The sequence below is a fragment of the Balaenoptera musculus genome, chromosome 14 (assembly GCF_009873245.2).
Source record: "Balaenoptera musculus isolate JJ_BM4_2016_0621 chromosome 14, mBalMus1.pri.v3, whole genome shotgun sequence".
NCBI lineage: Eukaryota > Metazoa > Chordata > Mammalia > Artiodactyla > Balaenopteridae > Balaenoptera > Balaenoptera musculus.
This window is the reverse complement of record NC_045798.1, coordinates 7191228-7208634: the sequence shown is the minus strand read 5'-3', so window position 1 is coordinate 7208634 and position 17407 is coordinate 7191228. Positions and strand designations below refer to the sequence as shown.

General features: G+C 51.4%; 1 protein-coding gene across 4 annotated transcripts in view; it reads right to left on the bottom strand.

Annotated features, from left to right (window-relative positions):
- Positions 1-17407, bottom strand: part of PITPNM2 (phosphatidylinositol transfer protein membrane associated 2) — a 144104-nt gene that overhangs the window by 24478 nt on the left and 102219 nt on the right. For 3 of the 4 annotated variants that reach the window (XM_036823201.1, XM_036823203.1, XM_036823202.1), the window contains exons 2-4: positions 10013-10185; positions 2378-2592; positions 854-975 (exon numbers count right to left, since the gene is read on the bottom strand). In XM_036823201.1, coding sequence (XP_036679096.1) covers positions 854-975; positions 2378-2592; positions 10013-10090 — 415 coding nt within the window. In that variant the 5' untranslated portion in view covers positions 10091-10185. The remainder of the gene's footprint in view (positions 1-853; positions 976-2377; positions 2593-10012; positions 10186-17407) is intronic. The other variant, XM_036823204.1, reaches the window with a different exon arrangement.

Here is a 17407-nt window from a genome sequence, read left to right as displayed (position 1 = left end):
ACTTCTGACCTCCAAAACTGTGAGACAAAAAGTATCTGTTGTTTTAAGTCCCTTAGTCTGTGGTACTTCGTTCTGGTAGCCCTAGGAAGCTAAGGTATCTCCCAAAGCCCACTGGGGCCTAAGAACTCCGGCCGGAGGGAGGAGTCTCAGGGAATTGCCCTCCAGGCCTCTGAGGCTGCCTGAGAGCTCGTCAACACCCCTCCAACACCAGCCGTGCACCCATCTGGGAACCACAATGGCTTGTTCCTACGGGCTTGGGGCCTGTTGAGGTGCGGCTGGCCCATAGATGCGTTTTGTTTGGCTGGCATATTTACAAAGATTTTTAATTAGTTATCAACATTTAGGAATTGGAAGAATTCACATGAAAACCCTGATTTCTGGCCTCGCTTGAAAAAGAAGATTTAACAAATGGGGCCTGTTTCCAACATGGCATAGTCAGCTAGAGGGGAGTAGAGCAGAGGCCGCCCACCATCAAGAGGACACAGGCCCCACCCAGCCTGCTGCACTCACGCACGGCTGTCAGCCTGATGTGGCCCCAAGCACACGCATGCATTTCTGGGGATGGGGACACTTCGAAGGGATGAAGGGAAGGGGCTTGAGTGGGAAACGCACGTAGCCTTAGTGGGCACATCAGGGAAATGGGGCCGAGGAGACCCATCCTTCCTCGCCCCCCACCTCCGACCAGGCTTGCTTGGACTCTATCCTCCCCGCCCAGGACAGGGGCTGGTCCGCAGCCTGCCAGGCCTGAAGACCAGGGGCAGATGCAAGGGGCCCACGGGCGGGGACACCGGGAACTGAGCCCCGCAGGGCTCCTGCCCTTCCGGGAGCTGGGAGCGTCAGGGTAGCCGGTTACCGATCGTCAGCTGGTTCTTTTCCACAGGAGACAGGCTGAACACATTGGGGTTTTCTCCAGCATCAGTTTTATAAAAGGTTTCGATGTCAATGGAGAATTTCTCCACAAAAGGGCAAGTGAACCTGTGGGGGAAGTACAGTAGCCATCAGGACTCGAGCTCAGAGGTGTAGGCGTGGGTGGCTGCGGGGAGGACGAGGGCTGGAGTGGTGGCCGAGACTCATCTGTCCTGTCCCCCTCCTGGACCTTCACCTCGTCCCAGGAAGAGCCAAGTCCAGGTTGGGGGGAGGGATGGGTTTCGGGGGAAGAGGGAGTCGTTCCAGGAAGCTGCCGGCAGCCCTGGGTCCCCGTGTGCGAGGCGTGGTGTGGACTCAGGCACAGCTAAGGTGGCGCACTGCTGAGCCGGCTGAATCCGGACCAGCGCTTTGTGTGACATGCCACCCTGCCCCCCGTCCCCTAAGAAACCAGGTGTGGCAACAGGGAAACAGCCCCTCTCTCTTTTTTTTTTTTTTTTTAATTTATTTTTATTTATTTTTGGCTGTGTTGGGTCTTCGTTTCTGCGCGAGGGCTTTCTCTAGTTGCGGCAAGCGGGGGCCACTCTTCATCGCGGTGCGCGGGCCTCTCACTATCGCGGCCTCTCTTGTTGCGGAGCACAGGCTCCAGACGCGCAGGCTCAGTAGTTGTGGCTCACGGGCCCAGCTGCTCCACGGCATGTGGGATCTTCCCAGACCAGGGCTCGAACCCATGTCCCCTGCATTAGCAGGCAGATTCTCAACCACTGTGCCACCAGGGAAGCCCCCAATGCCCTTCTCTCTTGACTGGAGATGAGCTCAGAGGAGGAAAGTGCTGCTGGGAAGAGGAATAACCTGGATGGATCCTCCAGCAAGCTCCAGGCCCTCAACGACCTGGGGAAGGAAGCCCCAGGAGATTCATGGGGACTCCACCAGCTCAGCAAGTGAGTGGCCAGCTGGGAGCAGCCCCCGATCTCTTCTAACGAAGCAGTGCTCAGCTATATTGGGTGGGGGCCACAGAGTGAAGAGCCCCCCTACCAGAGGGATCCAAAGAAAGCCCTGCTCAACATGGTTTGTTATAAAAGATCATCGTAGTCGCTGAAGGTCTCAGGGTTGGAGGGAATCTCTGGGCCATCTGGTCTACCCTCAGCTTGTGTTTCTTCCCAGCTGGTTGACTGTCCTGCATTCCCAGGTGAACATTAAAGTGAGTTTGTATTCCCTGAGCCTTCCCAGATGGCCAAGGACTCTCAGATGGCCCTTGCTGGACTCATGCCTTCCTGGTCTCCCCCACTGGCAGGCTAGAAGGCACCTAGGGGTATACCCTTCCCTCTCCTGCCTGTTCTCTGAGGGGGAACCTGGGGGACCTTCAGGGTACCAATCAGAACGGAGGCTCAGCTCTCCAGGAGCCAGGGCTCCTTGGGGTGTGGGGATTGAGCCTGTCTGGGGGGCCAGCACCAGGATCTATGCCGCAGGGTTGCTTCCCCAGCAGACAGCACGAGGCTGAGGGCAGGCTCACCTGGTTCGGGTATAGGGGTAGGCGTTCCAGGACTCCTCCACCACCCGCAGGGCCGCCTTGGGCAGGATGGAGCGGAACCAGCTGGGGATGTGCATGCCCACATGGTACACCTTGTGTGTGTACTGCCCGGAGCCGCCAGGGCCGTCCGTGTATGGCCGGTTCTCCAGGATCTCCACGCCACTGCCTTCACCGAACGTCTCGTTACGGCTCTTCTTCTGTGGGGACAAAAGAGCCAGCGATGTGTGGGTCCAGAGCACTCTGCAGAGGGGGAGGGGTTCAGGAGACTGGCCAAGGGTGCTGAATGGGGGGTGGGGTTTTGGCCAACCAGGCTGGCTCCTCCTGTGTCACTTCAGGACACCCCCCCACCCCCCCGGCTCCACGTGCCCCAGCACTCATGCAGGAGACTGAAGGGGCCACGGTTCCCTCTCCAAGCCCAGCACTGCACGTGCAAACTCCTCCGTTCGGACTCCTGAGTGTGCCGGGACTGAAAGTGTTCCCAAGGTCAGGAACAAGATGAGGATGCCTGCTTTCTCACCTCTAGCCCACATTGTACTGGAGGTTCTAGCCAGAGAAATTAGGCAAGAAAAAGAAATAGTAAGAGGCATTCGAATAGGAAAGGAAGAAGTAAAACTATCTCAATTTGTTGATGACACACTCATATACAGAAAAGCCTAAAGAATCCCCCCCAAATCTGTTAGACCTAATACATATATTCAACAGAGTTGCAGGATACAAAATCAACACACAAAAGCAAATAATGCAGAAAGGAAATAAAGAAATCATTTCCATTTACAATAGCATCCAAAAGAATAAAATACCTGGGAATAAATTTAACCAAGGAGGTACAAGACTTGCACACAGAAAACTATAAAAAATTGCTGAAAGAAATTAAAGGAGATCTAAATAAATGGAAAGACATCTGTGTTCATGCACTGTAAGATTTAATATTGTTAAGATGTCAATACTCCCCAAAGCAATCTGCAGGTCCAATGTAATCCCTATCAAAATCCAATGGCAGGGGCTTCCCTGGTGGCGTAGTGGTTGAGAATCTGCCTGCCAATGCAGGGGACACGGGTTCGAGCCCTGGTCTGGGAGGATCCCATATGCCGCGGAGCAACTGGGCCCGTGAGCCACAACTGCTAAGCCTGCGCGTCTGGAGCCTGTGCTCCGCAACAAGAGAGGCCACGATAGTGAGAGGCCCGCGCACCGCGATGAAGAGTGGCCCCCGCTTGCCGCAACTAGAGAAAGCCCTCGCACAGAAACGAAGACCCAACACAGCCATAAATAAAATAAATAAATAAATTAAAAAAAAAAATCCAATGGCAGTTTTGGTAGAAAAGGAAAAACTGATCCTAAAATTCATATGGAATTTCAAGGGCTCTCAAACAGCCAAAACAATTTTGAAAACAAAACAAAGTTGGAATGCTCACATTTTCCGATATCAGAACTTGCTATAAAACTATAGTAGGGGGACTTCCCTGGTGGCACAGTGGTTAAGAATCCGCCTGCCAATGCAGGGGACACGGGTTCGATCCCTGGTCCGGGATGATCCCACATGCCACGGAGCAACTAAGCCTGTGCGCCACAACTACTGAGCCCACATGCCACAACTACTGAAGCCCACGAGCTCTAGGGGCCGTGCACCACAGTGAAGAGTAGCCCCCGCTCACCGCAACTAGAGAAAAGCCCGCATGCAGCAACGAAGACCCAATGCAGCCAAAAAATAAATAAATTAAAAAAAAACCCACAACTATAGTAGGGACTTCCCTAGTGGCGCAGTGGTTGAGAATCCGCCTGCCAATGCAGGGGACACAGGTTCAAGCCTTGGTCTGGGAAGATCCCACATGCCATGGAACAACTAAGCCCATGCACCACAACTACTGAGCCTGTGTGCCACAACGAATGAAGCCCACACGCCTAGAGCCTATGCTCCGCAACAAGAGAAGCCACCGCAATGAGAAGCCCTTGCACCGCAACGAACAGTAGCCTCCGCTCGCCACAACTAGAGAAAGTCCGCGCGCAGCAACGAAGGACAAACACAGCCAAAAAAAAAAAAAAAAGATTCATCCACCTGTTGCGGGTGGTAGTAGCTCTTTAAAAAAACAAAAAACTATAGTAATCAAAACAGTATAGTACAGGCATAGGACAGATCTATGGAATGGAGATGAGAGTTTAGAAATAAACCCACAGATCTATACACTATATATATTGATTTTCAACAAGGGTGCCAAAACCATTCAATGCAGGAGGGAAGAGTCTTTTCAACAAATGCTGCTGGGACAACTGGATACCCACGTGCAAAAGAATGAAGTTGCACTACTATCTCATACCACATATAAAGATTAACTCAAAATGGATCAAAGGGCTAATTGTAAGAACTAAAAGTATAGAACTCTTAGAAGAAAACATAGGGGCAAATCTTCATGATCTTGGATTTGACAATGGTTTCTCAAATATGATACCCAAAGCACAAGCAACCAAAGAAAAAATAGCTAAATTGGACTTCATCAAAATGAAAAAAAAACTGTTGTGCATCAAGGGACACTATCAAGAGAGTGAAAGGACAATCCACAGAATGGGAGAAAATTTTTTGTAAATAATATATCTGATAAACGAATTATATCCATACAATAAAACAAGATTTGGCTGTAAAAAGGAATGAAGTACTGACACATGCTACTACATAGATGAACCTTGAAAACATGCCGAGTGAAAGAAACCAGACACAAAAGGCCATATACTATATGATCCCATTTATATAAAATGTACAGAATAGGCAAATCCAGAGAGTCAGAAAGTAGATTATTGGTTGCCTGGGGGTTGGGGGAAAATGCAGAGCAACTTCTTTATGAGATGATGAAAATGCTCTAGAATTGTGATGGTTTCACAACTCTGTGAATGTGCTAAAAGCCACTAAACTGTACACTTTAAATGTGTGAATTGTGTGGTCTGGGACTTACAGCTCAATAAATCTGGTATAAAACAAAACAAACAAATAAAAACCAACCTTGCCTCTTGTACTCAACTAAGATTTCAGAGAGATCAAACACGAGGAGTGAGAAGGGGCCTCGGAGGCACTGCCCAGGAGATGTGATGCCTGGGTCACCTCCAAGTGTCCTTCTGCCACGAACGTCCTTCCCAGGGCCCAGAAGCTCAGGTTTCTGCTTCTGCACAAAACCTCGTGGTCAAGGTGCTGGTGACTTTAAGCTCAGCATCTGTTTCCATGGTGACATGACAGCATCACCAAGGCCATCTTCGGTCAGCTTCCTGAACAGCAGGTGCGCATACACTCACACATGCACGCACCTGAGTCCTCGCACACGTACACAGGCACTCCCCACAGCACTGCCTCGCCCTCGGGGCACAAACCCTCTCTAAGGCACAAAGACGTGATATATCTCCATGGCCAGAGACACTGAGTCCCCTTCAGGAAAACAACAGACCCTGGTTGAGGCCACAGATGGAGTCAGAGCAGGGACATGCCATTCCTCACTCTTTAAAGGAGCTCCTGGAATGTGGCCCAGATTCTGGAATGAAAACAGCGACCATTTCCCGGATGCTTTCCAAGCTCCCGCCTCTTACAGTAGCTTCGTTTATCAGCAGTTGTGCTAAGCGCTTGGCATGCGCTTTCTCATATAGTTACTGCAGTGAGCCCTTGAGAAGAGTGCAGGACTACTATCACCCCCAAGGTACAGATGGGAAGGTGGAGGCTCAGAGAGGCCGAGTGACCCGTCCAAGGTTACGCAGTTACCAAACAGCAGAGCCAGGACGAACTCAGACCTGTTGGATTCCAGGGCCTGCTCGCCCGAAGCAGTGAGCGCCTCAAGGAAAACACCTCGGGACAAGGTAGGTGCTGATAAGTAGTTATTGAGCAAGTACAGAGACTGTAGTCCTAACCCTGTGGCCAACTTTCTCTCATCCTGGACAAGTTGCTTCTTGTGTCTGGTCTCAGTTTCTAAAACTATAAGTGGGGATGGGGCTACCTGTCTGCCCAAGCCCCAGTGTAGTGGGTTAAAGGCCTCCCCCCGCAAATCCATGTCTACCTAGAATCTCAAACTGTGACCTTATCTGGAAATAGGGTCTTTGCAGATGTATTGATAATTAGTTATGATGAGGTCATCTTAACTTAGATGGATTAGACAGTTTAGGGTGGGCCCTATATCCAATGAGAAGAGATCATTATAAGAAGAGAAAACGGAGACACAGACACACAGAGGGCAGGCAGCCGTGTGACAACACAGGCAGAGACTGGAGTGAAACAGCTTTAAACCAAGGAATGCCAAGGGTTGCCGGCCACCACCAGAAGCTGGGAGAGGCAAGGGAGGATTCCCCCCAGCCCCCCAGAGCCTTCAGAGGGAGCACGGCCCGCTAACACCTTGATTTTGGACTTCTGTCCTCCAGAACTTTGAGAGAATAAATTTCTGTTGCTTTAAGCCATCCAGTTTGTGGTGCTTTGTTATGGCAGCCCCAGGGAATGAAACATCTGGGGTGCTGGGTGGCTCGGTGAGAAGAGGACGTGCAGGTCAGAGGGGTCAGGGCACACGGAGTCTCTGAGGGCTGAGGTGGGGTGCCCGGCCTGCCAGGGATCCGAGGGCAGAGAAGGCACAGGGAAGGCCAGAGAGGGAGCAGGGGCGGGGAGGGTGCCTCCCACCTGGCCTCACTGGGGCTGCACAGACCCCAGGCCCCAGGGATGGGGGAGGGGAGAAGAGGAGGAAGGGAGGGTCCTGCTCACACCAGAAGCCACTGCCCATCTCTGCCAACCACTCCCGCAAGCAAGTGATGCTGTGGTGCCTCCCCGGAGACCGCAGGCTTGACCTACCCTACGCTGCCCGCACAGGCTGGGTGAAGGCCCCTCCCCCCTCCTCTTCTCCCCTCCCCCGTCCTCTTCTCCCCTCCCCCCTCCTCTTCTCCCCTCCCCCCTCCTCTTCTCCCCTCCCCCATCCCTGGGGCCTGGGGTCTGCAAGGGAGGACCCTGAGCCACCAGGGGCCTGGTGCAGAAAAAGCACCGGATGAAGGGGGTGGGGGGTAAAGGATTCAAAGTCCAAGAAACCCCGGCCAATCAGGCGGCTCTCAGAGCTGTCCAGGGTCCTGGCTAAGCCGCTTCTGATCTCTCCCTCCGTCTGCTGGGCACCTCCTAGGATGGAAGGCTCTCTCCCAGCCAGACCAATTTTTCTTTTTTTCTTTCTTTCTTTCCTTCCTTCCTTTTTTTTTTAACCTTGAACAACATGTATATTGAGTGCTGGTCAGGCAGGTATGAGGCAGTTTGATACATGAGCCCATCTTGTTCACAACCTCAGGGAGGAGGTGGCCTGTTCAGAAGGCCAGCCTCTTCCTAGCTGCCACCCCAGCTGGTAAGCGGGATCAGCGGGCAATGACCTAAGGAATTGCTCTTCTTTCCAGAAGAACGAAGCTGCCTTCCTTGATGGACCATCCATCTCGTAAGGCCCAGCTCGGAATGGAGGCCCTCCTGGGGCACTGGGCTCCCCGCCTCCTAGCCCCACTGCTCTGGCCTCTACTCAGGGGGCTGCATACACGTCCGTCTCCCCGCAGGCAATCCTGGAGCGCGGAAAGCACCTTTTATTCATCTCTGTAGCCCAGCCCTTTCCCAGGCCGGGCACAGAAAAGTCTGGTGAATTTCACTTAGTTTTTAACCAGCATTATTGAGGTAGGATTGGCAGACAGTAAGCCATCTGTTTGTAAAGGTACAGCCGGCGAGCTGTGATGTACGTTCACACCCATGAAACTGTCACACAGTGGAGATAATGGGCTTGTCCATCACCTCCACGGTGGATGGAGGCCCCCCGGAACCGTGGAGCCAGAGGCGGGTAAGACAAATGCCAGAGCGGGAGCAGAGCAGGCTGGCCTCGAGCGGCACACGGTGTCAGTGGGGCTGTAGGAGGCATCACCTGGGAGGCTGGGAAGGTTTCACATTAATTGGAGGCGTAGGATAGATGTTGAAAAAAGCACCTTAAAACAGGGGGTGCAGATGGCAGGTGTCTGAGGAGCCCTGAGTCAGAGGTGTCTACATACTCGAAAAAGCTTGGGATAAACTGGAAGCTAAAAGTCAGCCTCCTGGGATCTTGACGCTCCCAGCCCCCTAGCAGAGCTGAGGACCATCTGCTGTGGTCCAGGGTCAGGGTCCAGGGCTCCCCTGGCTCGGGGAGGAATGAAGAAGTCACAGGACAAACAGTGCCTTTGGCAGATCAGCCTGGTCCTTGAACAGGCTGAGAGATTTCCAGAGTGCCTGGCGCTGGGGGCCTGATGCCAGTCTCACCTCTCCCCACTCTCGAGGAATAATTACTGGGTAAGTGGTTCAAGAGGGAATTGAGTGGCGCTCCTGAAGCAGCGTGGAGCAAACAGCCCCCCAGAGAGGCTGAGCTGGCCTTCTGTTCTCTTCCCAGCCAAGCTTCCCACGCTGAGGGCCGGGTCAGACTCGGGATGAAGGTGCAGGCCCTGCCGGGCTCTCCCTGCCCTGATGGCCCCGTGTGACGCTTGCGCAGCCAGGGGCAGCACCGAGGCGTCCGTGTACCCAGAAAAGCCAGAGCCAGGCCGGGAGCAGGTTCATAATCAGACCCCCAACTGGGAGGAAAGCTGCCAGGCCAGGCAAAGGGCTGGGGCACCGAGGATGAGCAAGAGGCTGGCAGAGAAGCTGGGATGGGGACCCCCATGGGGCAGGACCGCAGCCAGCACCCCAACGAGCAGGAGCTGTGGTCACATCTGGGCCATGAGGACCCGATCCTGGGTCTCCCTATCCTGGGTTCCAGGTTAGTCCGGCACTGAGTAGGGAGGCCAGCAACATCTGGGGTGGGGTGATCATCTCTGGTTTGTCACAGGCCTGGTCATCCTCAAAGTCATCTGTGACTCTGTAAATCAGCCACTTAGCCTAAGGCATGAGGAAAGTGCGTACCTGGAGCTGGAAGGCAGGCTGTGTGCTCTTGGACAAGTCACTTAACTTCTCTGGGCCTTGCACCTTCCTGTCTGTCAAATGGATTGTCATGGACTGAACGTTTGTGTCCCTCGTCCCCCAAATTCATATGTCGAAGCCCCAACCTCCAATGGGATGACGCTAGGAGGTCAGGCCTTTGGGAGGTGATTAGGTCATGAAGGTGGAGCCCTCATAATAGAATTAGTGCCCTTATAAAGGACGCCCCAGAGAGCTCCCTGGCTCCTTATGCTGTGTGAAGACACAGCGAGCAGGTGGCCGTCTGTAAGCCAGGAAGAGGGCCCTTACCAGACACTAAATCTGTCAGCACCTTGATCTCGGACTTCCCAGCCTCTAGAACTGTGAGAAATAAATGTCTATTGTTTAAGCCACCCAGTCTGTAGCATTTTGTTATACAGCCCAAGCTGACTAAACACAAGGATATTATCTGGATCAGTAAGAGGATGGGTGTTATATACAAAGAGTGTTAGTCTTGTCGGTGCTGTGAATACAGTGCTGGCGAGACAATCCAATGCCACAAACATCCACGGCGTGTTGCATGTGCCTGGCTTCGTGCTTGGAAGCCAGAGCTCCAGTGCAATTCAGACACTGACCAGAAGCCTACTGGGCAGATACTGCTGTGAAGGCCACAGTGCCACCCAACCCTCCACGCCGGTGCTGAGAGCTGCTGTGTGCCCGGCCTCACCACCCACCTGTATCATGTACAGCTGGGCAATGCGGTACTCCTCCACGGTCATTGGCAGAGGAATCCGATATTCCTTTATAATCATCTTGGAGTCCAAGCCTTCCCGTCAATGGGGAACTGCGCGTTGGGACTTCTAGGCGAGGTTCCTTAAATAACCATGACAAAATTCACCAAGGACCCCTGAGAGAGAAAGAGAGGACAGGAGAGTCACTTTCTGCAAAAGCTGGTGGGTAAAGTAGCACAGGAAGGGCCTGGTCTAGACCCCAGGCTAGAGTTCTGGTCTCAAGTCAGCCATGAGCCCACTGTGTGACCCTCAGCCCACCGCGTGACCTTGAGCAAGTTCCCTCACCTCCCCAGCCTCTATTTTCCCTGTTTGCTAAGCAACTGCGTAGAGGACATGTATAAACTCTGATCAGCCACGAGGAAATAAAGGATTGTTATCCTGCTAGCGAGGGCCAGGCGATGGGAGGGCATTGCATCCCCTAAGAGTCAAGAGCTTCGCGTTCTTGTTTTACGCAAAGTTCTAACAGCCTGCAGCCTCAGCTCCCCCGTGTTCTGGAGTAGCTGGAGGCTGGCACGGTGACGGCAGCAAGTGATGACGGCCGGCGAGAAGGCAGGACAGGACAGACAAAACTAAGAAAAACAGACGTGAGAATTTAAAAAATCAGCAGTCTGGGACCATTCGGCGTCAGGGCAATCGGTTCTGCTCCTGTCACCGGGTGCAGATGGCAACACTGCTTCCTGGCAGGAGATCCCGAGTTATCAAAAGAGGTGACCTGAAGTCTAGCTTCAGTTCAATCCACCACCAACTGCTTATTGATACCTACTCTATTGCTGACATTGGGCTAGGTCTTGGAGGTAGAAGAGGAAAATAAGATAAATGGGTGGATTGCACGGCATGTGAATTATACCTCAATAAAGCTATTTAAAAAATATAAGCAAGCAATGTATTCACAGTAACCTGTATTTAAGATGACAATATATGTGATGAAGACTTGCACCTAAAGCAATCATATTTAAAAAAACAAAACAAAACTTAATGCTTGAAGGAGGCATACCCGCAGTGATCTGGAAAATGAAATCACCCATCATAATCTGTCCCCTAGGTGGTGGGGGCTTTGCTGTGGATATATCTGGTCACCCCCAGGGAGACTGGGTGCTGTTAACTGGAAGCCGCGTGAAGGCTTCCAAGACAGGCGGCGGCAGGATCAGGATAGTAGTCTAGAAGGACCACGCCAGGGACAGCAGCTAGTGAGGATTCACAGGGGCTGGAGGCAGGATGCTGGCTAAGTGACAAAAGCGAGGGCCGACCGGGCGGGCAGCTTCCCCAGGGCACCGTGTGTACGAGGCCTGAGCGTCACCCAGGCCCTAACGCATTGCTGGATAACTAACGAGACTGGGAAAAGCATGTACACCAGAACTCTTGGGACCTTCAGTACGTGAGGTGGAAAGAAATTCTTTAATAAACCACCTGAGGAGAGAGATGGAGGCTGGGGATGGCCCCCACGTTATTAGCCTAAAGTGACCCCCATGTTGTTTCCTTCTTTACAGCAGGTAGGACTATTAGCCCCCCAAAACACCCAGCACCAAACTCAACTTCTCACTTACCCAACTGCTTGAAATACAGTCCAGATAAACATCTTTTTAGCCAATTAGAGCTCATCTACTTTACATACTCCAGAAACTGCACCCGACATCTGCTAGGCATAGATGAGACAAACCTGAGTTCATAAAAGACCCCAAAGGGGGAGTTTTGTGACCCAGAGGCTCTCCATCGTGATTCTGAGCGATGTCACCTAGACACAGGAGCCCCCTGTCTAACTCCCCCTCTCCCTTTCTAGGTGGTGGTCCCACATCACTGTATCTGGAAGGCCTCTTTCTGGGAGAAATTTTCCACCCTAGCAAACCTGTCCCAGCGCCATCCAGGAAAGCTTGTTACTGCCCCTCCTGGTCCTGTCTCTTCCCTGATCAACCCCGGACCGCTGAGCTTACCACAGAGGGGAGGACTCAACTCTCCAGAGGCCGTGCTCATGTGCAAACGTCACCCCTAACCTTCCTTGAAGGTGGGGGTCCAGCCAACAGCTAAGAGGGCACGTGGGTTCAGGGTCCGAGCTGAAATTGTCCAGGAGGACGAGAAAGCAGAGGCTGCAGGCTGTCTGGACTCGGCTCTGAGACCCACAGGTCCAAGCTCAAGTCTGGCTGGAAGCTGAGGCCGCAGGAGAGACGAGTGATGGTCCAGAGCCCCCAAGGCGCCACCTCCTTCCACAAGAGGGTGTGACACAAGACGCTGAGGGAATTCCCTGGCAGTCCAGTGGTTAGGACTCTGCGTTTTTCACTGCCGAGGGCACGGGTTCGATCCCTGGCGGGTAACTAGCAAGATCCCGCAAGCCTCGAGGCACAGCCAAAACAAGGAAACAAGACCCTGGGCTCAGCTGGGGCAGCAAGGCGCCCAGGCTGACACCCCCAAGAGGGTAGGACAGGCACCCGATTTGGGAGCCTCCTGACACAAACAAAGGAGAGAGAACTGTATGCTTGCGAGAGGCTGGATGAAATGTGGACTGGAGACAGGAAAGGGAAAACCTAGGTTCGATAAGGGCCATGTTTCCAAAGCTTTTCCACATGGTTTTGTGGGCTCCTTCTGTGGCAAGGGATAATGCAATGACCCAGAGTGAGCTTGGGCAAGTCCATGTCATCATCTAAATTGCTAACAAAGAGGTCAGATGCAATCTCTATATGTTCTCGAGAAACTCTAAGCAATCTGCCCTTCTGGGCTCTTCACGGCTCCACAGTAAATGACCTGCCTGAGCTCGCCCACACATGTCAGACCAAATGTCCACTGGTTTGCCTCTTCCAGCCCACCAGGCACCAGGGCAGGACGTGGGGCCGGACTATGCTTTTTCCTTAGAAGCCTCCATTTCCCCCCGACAGCCTCCACGTCCCCCCATCCTAACACCCGGATGGACTCTCAGAGCGTGAGCCAGCACCCAGACACAGGCTTGGTTCTCGATTTCGGGGGCCCTGTGAACACGTGTCTGGAACACACACAGGATAACGTTCCTCTCCTCCCCAAGTCTCCGCTTTCTTCTCCCAAAGACGAGCTACCCAGTGAGCTGTAATCCCACAGGGGGCGTCCACATCTCCACGTGCAGCCTGAGGGCACAGAGACAGGGAGGGGACACATACCCAGAGGTCCCTCAGCGGCTCCCACGTCCTGGGGGAGCTGGGCTCGCAGGCAAAGCTTAGGGCCGACCAAGGGCAATAACCCCACGCCGGCCCCCGGAAGACAACACGCCGCTTAGGCTGCATTTCCATCTCCTGCTGCGCTAGAGGAAGACAGCTGTGCCTGCACCCAACAGGGGCCAAAGCGTGACAGAGGCAGGTATGTAGAAGGAAAGAACAAAATAAACGGTCCTGTCTAGTTACAGTTAAGTGCATGGTGACTAATGATAGGAGAGGACTCAGAACTCTAAGAGTGACACAGAACATGCAGCAGACACAGTGGAGCTCCCCGCCGGGATCCGAGGTCGCAACCTGACAGCGCGTTTCCCAGCCGGGTGATCCGTGCCCGCCGAGCCTCGGTCTCTCCATACGTCAAACGGGGATAATGCCACCCGCCATCCAGAGTCATCGCCAGTGTCACCGAGGTGAGTGCGGGTGAAATGCTCACCTGCCAGGGGGTGTTCGTCTCTCAGTCCAGAGGGACTTGGGAAAGGCTTCACAGAACGTGGAGCTTTCAAACGGCGTGAGCTGGGTTTCCCAGGATCAGTGAGATTCTGTTCAGCAGAGCAGGTGGGAGGAGGGCGCTCTGAGGGAAGGAACAGCACGAACAAAGGCCCCGAGGCGGGAACGCGCCGCCCCATCGGAGCCGCCTCCCACTGGCGCACCCCCAGCGTCGCCACACCATGTCCCTGGAGGATGGGGCCAGGGCGGTGGGGGCACGGAGGCCACCAGAGGCCACTCTCCACAGGGCGGGCTGTGCTCAAGGCTGAGGTGAAGCTGCTCCCTGCAGCCGGGCATGACAGCCACACCCGCGCGCCCATGGAGTTCAGGGTCGGGAGGGGCGGGAGCAGGGTGACAAGAGGCCATCACTTGCTTCGAGAAGGCTCTCTCCCAGGGGAGGACAGACAGACTCGCCAGACAGGGTGTAACCACAAAGCATAAGTTTCCCAACAAGCACTTCCACACAGAAGACAAGCCGTCTTTCCGAGCAGCCCTGGGGGAGGTCTGCGGTCACCCACACCCACCAGGGCTGCTCTCTGGGTCACTGTGACCCCCTTGGGTCACTCCCAGCAAGAGGGACAGTGCTCGGGAGAGGGACACTGGCCCCTCTGGGGGCTGTCTTTCAGGGAGATCACTCTGAAGGGGCCAACAGTCTCTTGTCTCATCAGATACTAGCATTTTATTTACTTAAGAAAGCCAGATCTGTTTCTTTCTACACCTATGCTAGTTAGTGCAGACAACTATCCTGACTTCCTGTTGAAGACAGAGGAGTAGGAGCACTTCCGTTCTCAAAACGACACAGAGCGACTAAAGATAGAGAAAAGTCACCACGGCCGAGAAACGGGGAAATGGCTGCGTCCCCGAACCACAGGCCATGAAGGATACCAGCCGGACACCACAAGGTCTGAGCTGGGAGGAAGCAACATGCTGACAGCTAACATGTGCCACCTCGGACCTCTGAACAAATATCGCCTCCTGAAAGACATGGAACGATGGAGTCTAGGGCTGTGGATGTCCCCGGGGGAGGAGAGCCATCACCCTGTCTTCTGTTTTCTACTTTTTATTGAAGTACTACATACATCCAGGAACGTGCACATATCATAAGTACAGATATTTTCACAAGCTGAACACACCCATACAGCCAGCACCCAGATCGAGAAACAGAAAATTAATAACCCAGAAGCACCCTCCCCCAGGCACACCTCCCCAACCATGCATAACCATCTGACTTTTGCCTGTTTTGTACTTTGCACTAGGTTGAAGCCTACGAACTGCCAATATCCAACTGTCTTTGACCCACCGAATGAGCAGTTTCATATGGAATCATGCTGTAAGTGCACTTTTGACTCTGGCTGCTTTTGATCAACATCATGTTCCTGGGGTTCATCCAATTTGCTGCATGTAGTTGTAGAGGGCTCAGTCTCACTGCTGTCTAATATTTCACTGGGTGAATAGTCTATAATTGATTTAACCATTCCATTGTTGATGGGCATTCGGGTAATTTCCAATTTGGGGCTGACGGGAATAGGGCTGCCGTGAACAGCTGAGTACACGCAGAGATGCAATTTTACATTATGGAACGGAAGGGGAGTGAGAGCCAATGGGAAAATCACACCAGTAAGCCATTTCTATGACAGAACCTAGTTCTCCAGGTAAAGGAATGAAGTGGGGCTTGGGAGGGAGAAGGGGCAGCGAGGGGCTGGTCATAACACAGAGAGTCAGAGACCTAAAGAGCTTTTCTGTGAACCATGATGACTGCATGGACCCCCAAACCTGAGAGAGCTGGAATCCCCGGGCACAGGATCAAAAACAGCTCTGGGAAGAGAGTCTTCCGGACAATAAATAAGCCCAAAATGCAGCTGCAGGCTGCTCCAGATCACTCCTTGCGTTTCCCACACGCTGTTATTTCGAAGGTAGCTAGAGAACAATAATCAGAAAGGAACTCGCATGGGTCCTATGCGTTAAGGGCAGGGGGCAAGTGAAGAACATGCATCACAGGAGGAATCATCCACACAAATGCAGAAAGACTTCAGAAAAAACAGTTCTCCATTGACTCAGAGAAATTACAGATACAATCTCTTAGAAACTGGTGGGGGCAGAGGAGTGGAAGGAAGGAAACACAGAAATTTAAAAGAAGAAATTATTGGATGACAGAAGAGATGAAAGTTGAAAGGCTGGTTAGCAGAGTTCAGGGAAAAATGGGAAAGAAAAATAAATACATCACAGATATTTTTTTAGAAAGCCATACTATAAGCAATGAATAAAGGGGCAAAGCACAGTGTGAACAATTAGAGATGGTGGGCGGGCTTGAGGAACTCACACAAGATTAAATGAAGACTAATAAGACAAAATGACAGATATGGGAGGCAAAAGGAAATCCAACATATACATAATTAGTATGCTTCTCTGAGGAAATAGAATAATAGAATGGGGGTGGGGGAAGTATTCAAATATATAAGGAAAAAAATTCCCTGAAATAGAAAAGACTTCACTCTGCAGATTAACTGCCATTCTGTAGTCCAGGAAAACCTGATGGTATAATGAACACCGAGACATCCTAAAAAAAGTTATTGAGCTTAAAGGATAAAGAAAGAATCATATAACTAGGGGGCACAGGGAGATGGGTTGAGGACAATCAGAATCCTCCTCAGCAACACAATTTCAGAAAACAGTGGAGCAATATCTATAGAGTTCTAAGAGAAAGAAATTGTAAACCAGAATTTTATACCCAGCTAGGTTGTCCTTTAAGCATTAAAGTTAATAGACATTCTGAAACATGCATTTAGGAGCCTAGACATCTATAATGTCTTTTAAAAATTACCTGATGCTAAAATCCAACCAACCAAAAGATAAATAAAAGTAAGTTCATCAATGGAGGAATCCTGGTGAATACTGAGTTAATATTTTTGAAACCAAGGCAATTATGGTTATTGAATAGAATACAAAAACCTTGACAAGGTCCACAAATAATATAACTAACAAAAATTGAGGGTGGAAGAACAGAAGCATGGAATTTGATTCATTATGTAAGTTAAAAAACTAAGGAGGGATAACTGGTTGAAGCACAGGAATTTTTAGGGCAGTGGAACTATTCTGTATGATGCTACTATGGTGGATGTGTATCATTATACATTTGTCAAAACTCATAGAATGTACAACACAAAGAGTGACCCCTAATGTAAACTATGGGCTTTGGGTGATAATGATGTACCAATGTAGGGTCATCAGTTGTACTGTACCATCTGGAGGGGGATGTTGATAATAGGGGAGGCTGTGCTTGTGTGGGGGCAGGGAGTATATGGAGAATCTCTGTACCTTCCTCTCAATTTTGCTGTAAATTTAAAACTGCCCTAAAAAATAAATTTTATTACTTAAAAAAATTAATGACTCTAACCTTTTAAAAGTTGTTCTCTCAGAAAGTAGATTAGAGGTTACCAGGGAGAGAAGGGAATAGGGGGTCATTGTTGAATGCTTACGGAGTTTCAATTTCGGTGATAAAAAAATTTTGGAAATAGTAGTGGGAATAGTTGTACAATATTGTAAATGTACTAATGCCACACAATTGTACACTTAAAAATGGTTAAAATGGCAAATTTTGTGTTACAGATAAATATATATCACAATTTTAAAGATTAATGTAATAGGCCCAAAACCACTGAATTGTACACTTTAAATGTGAATT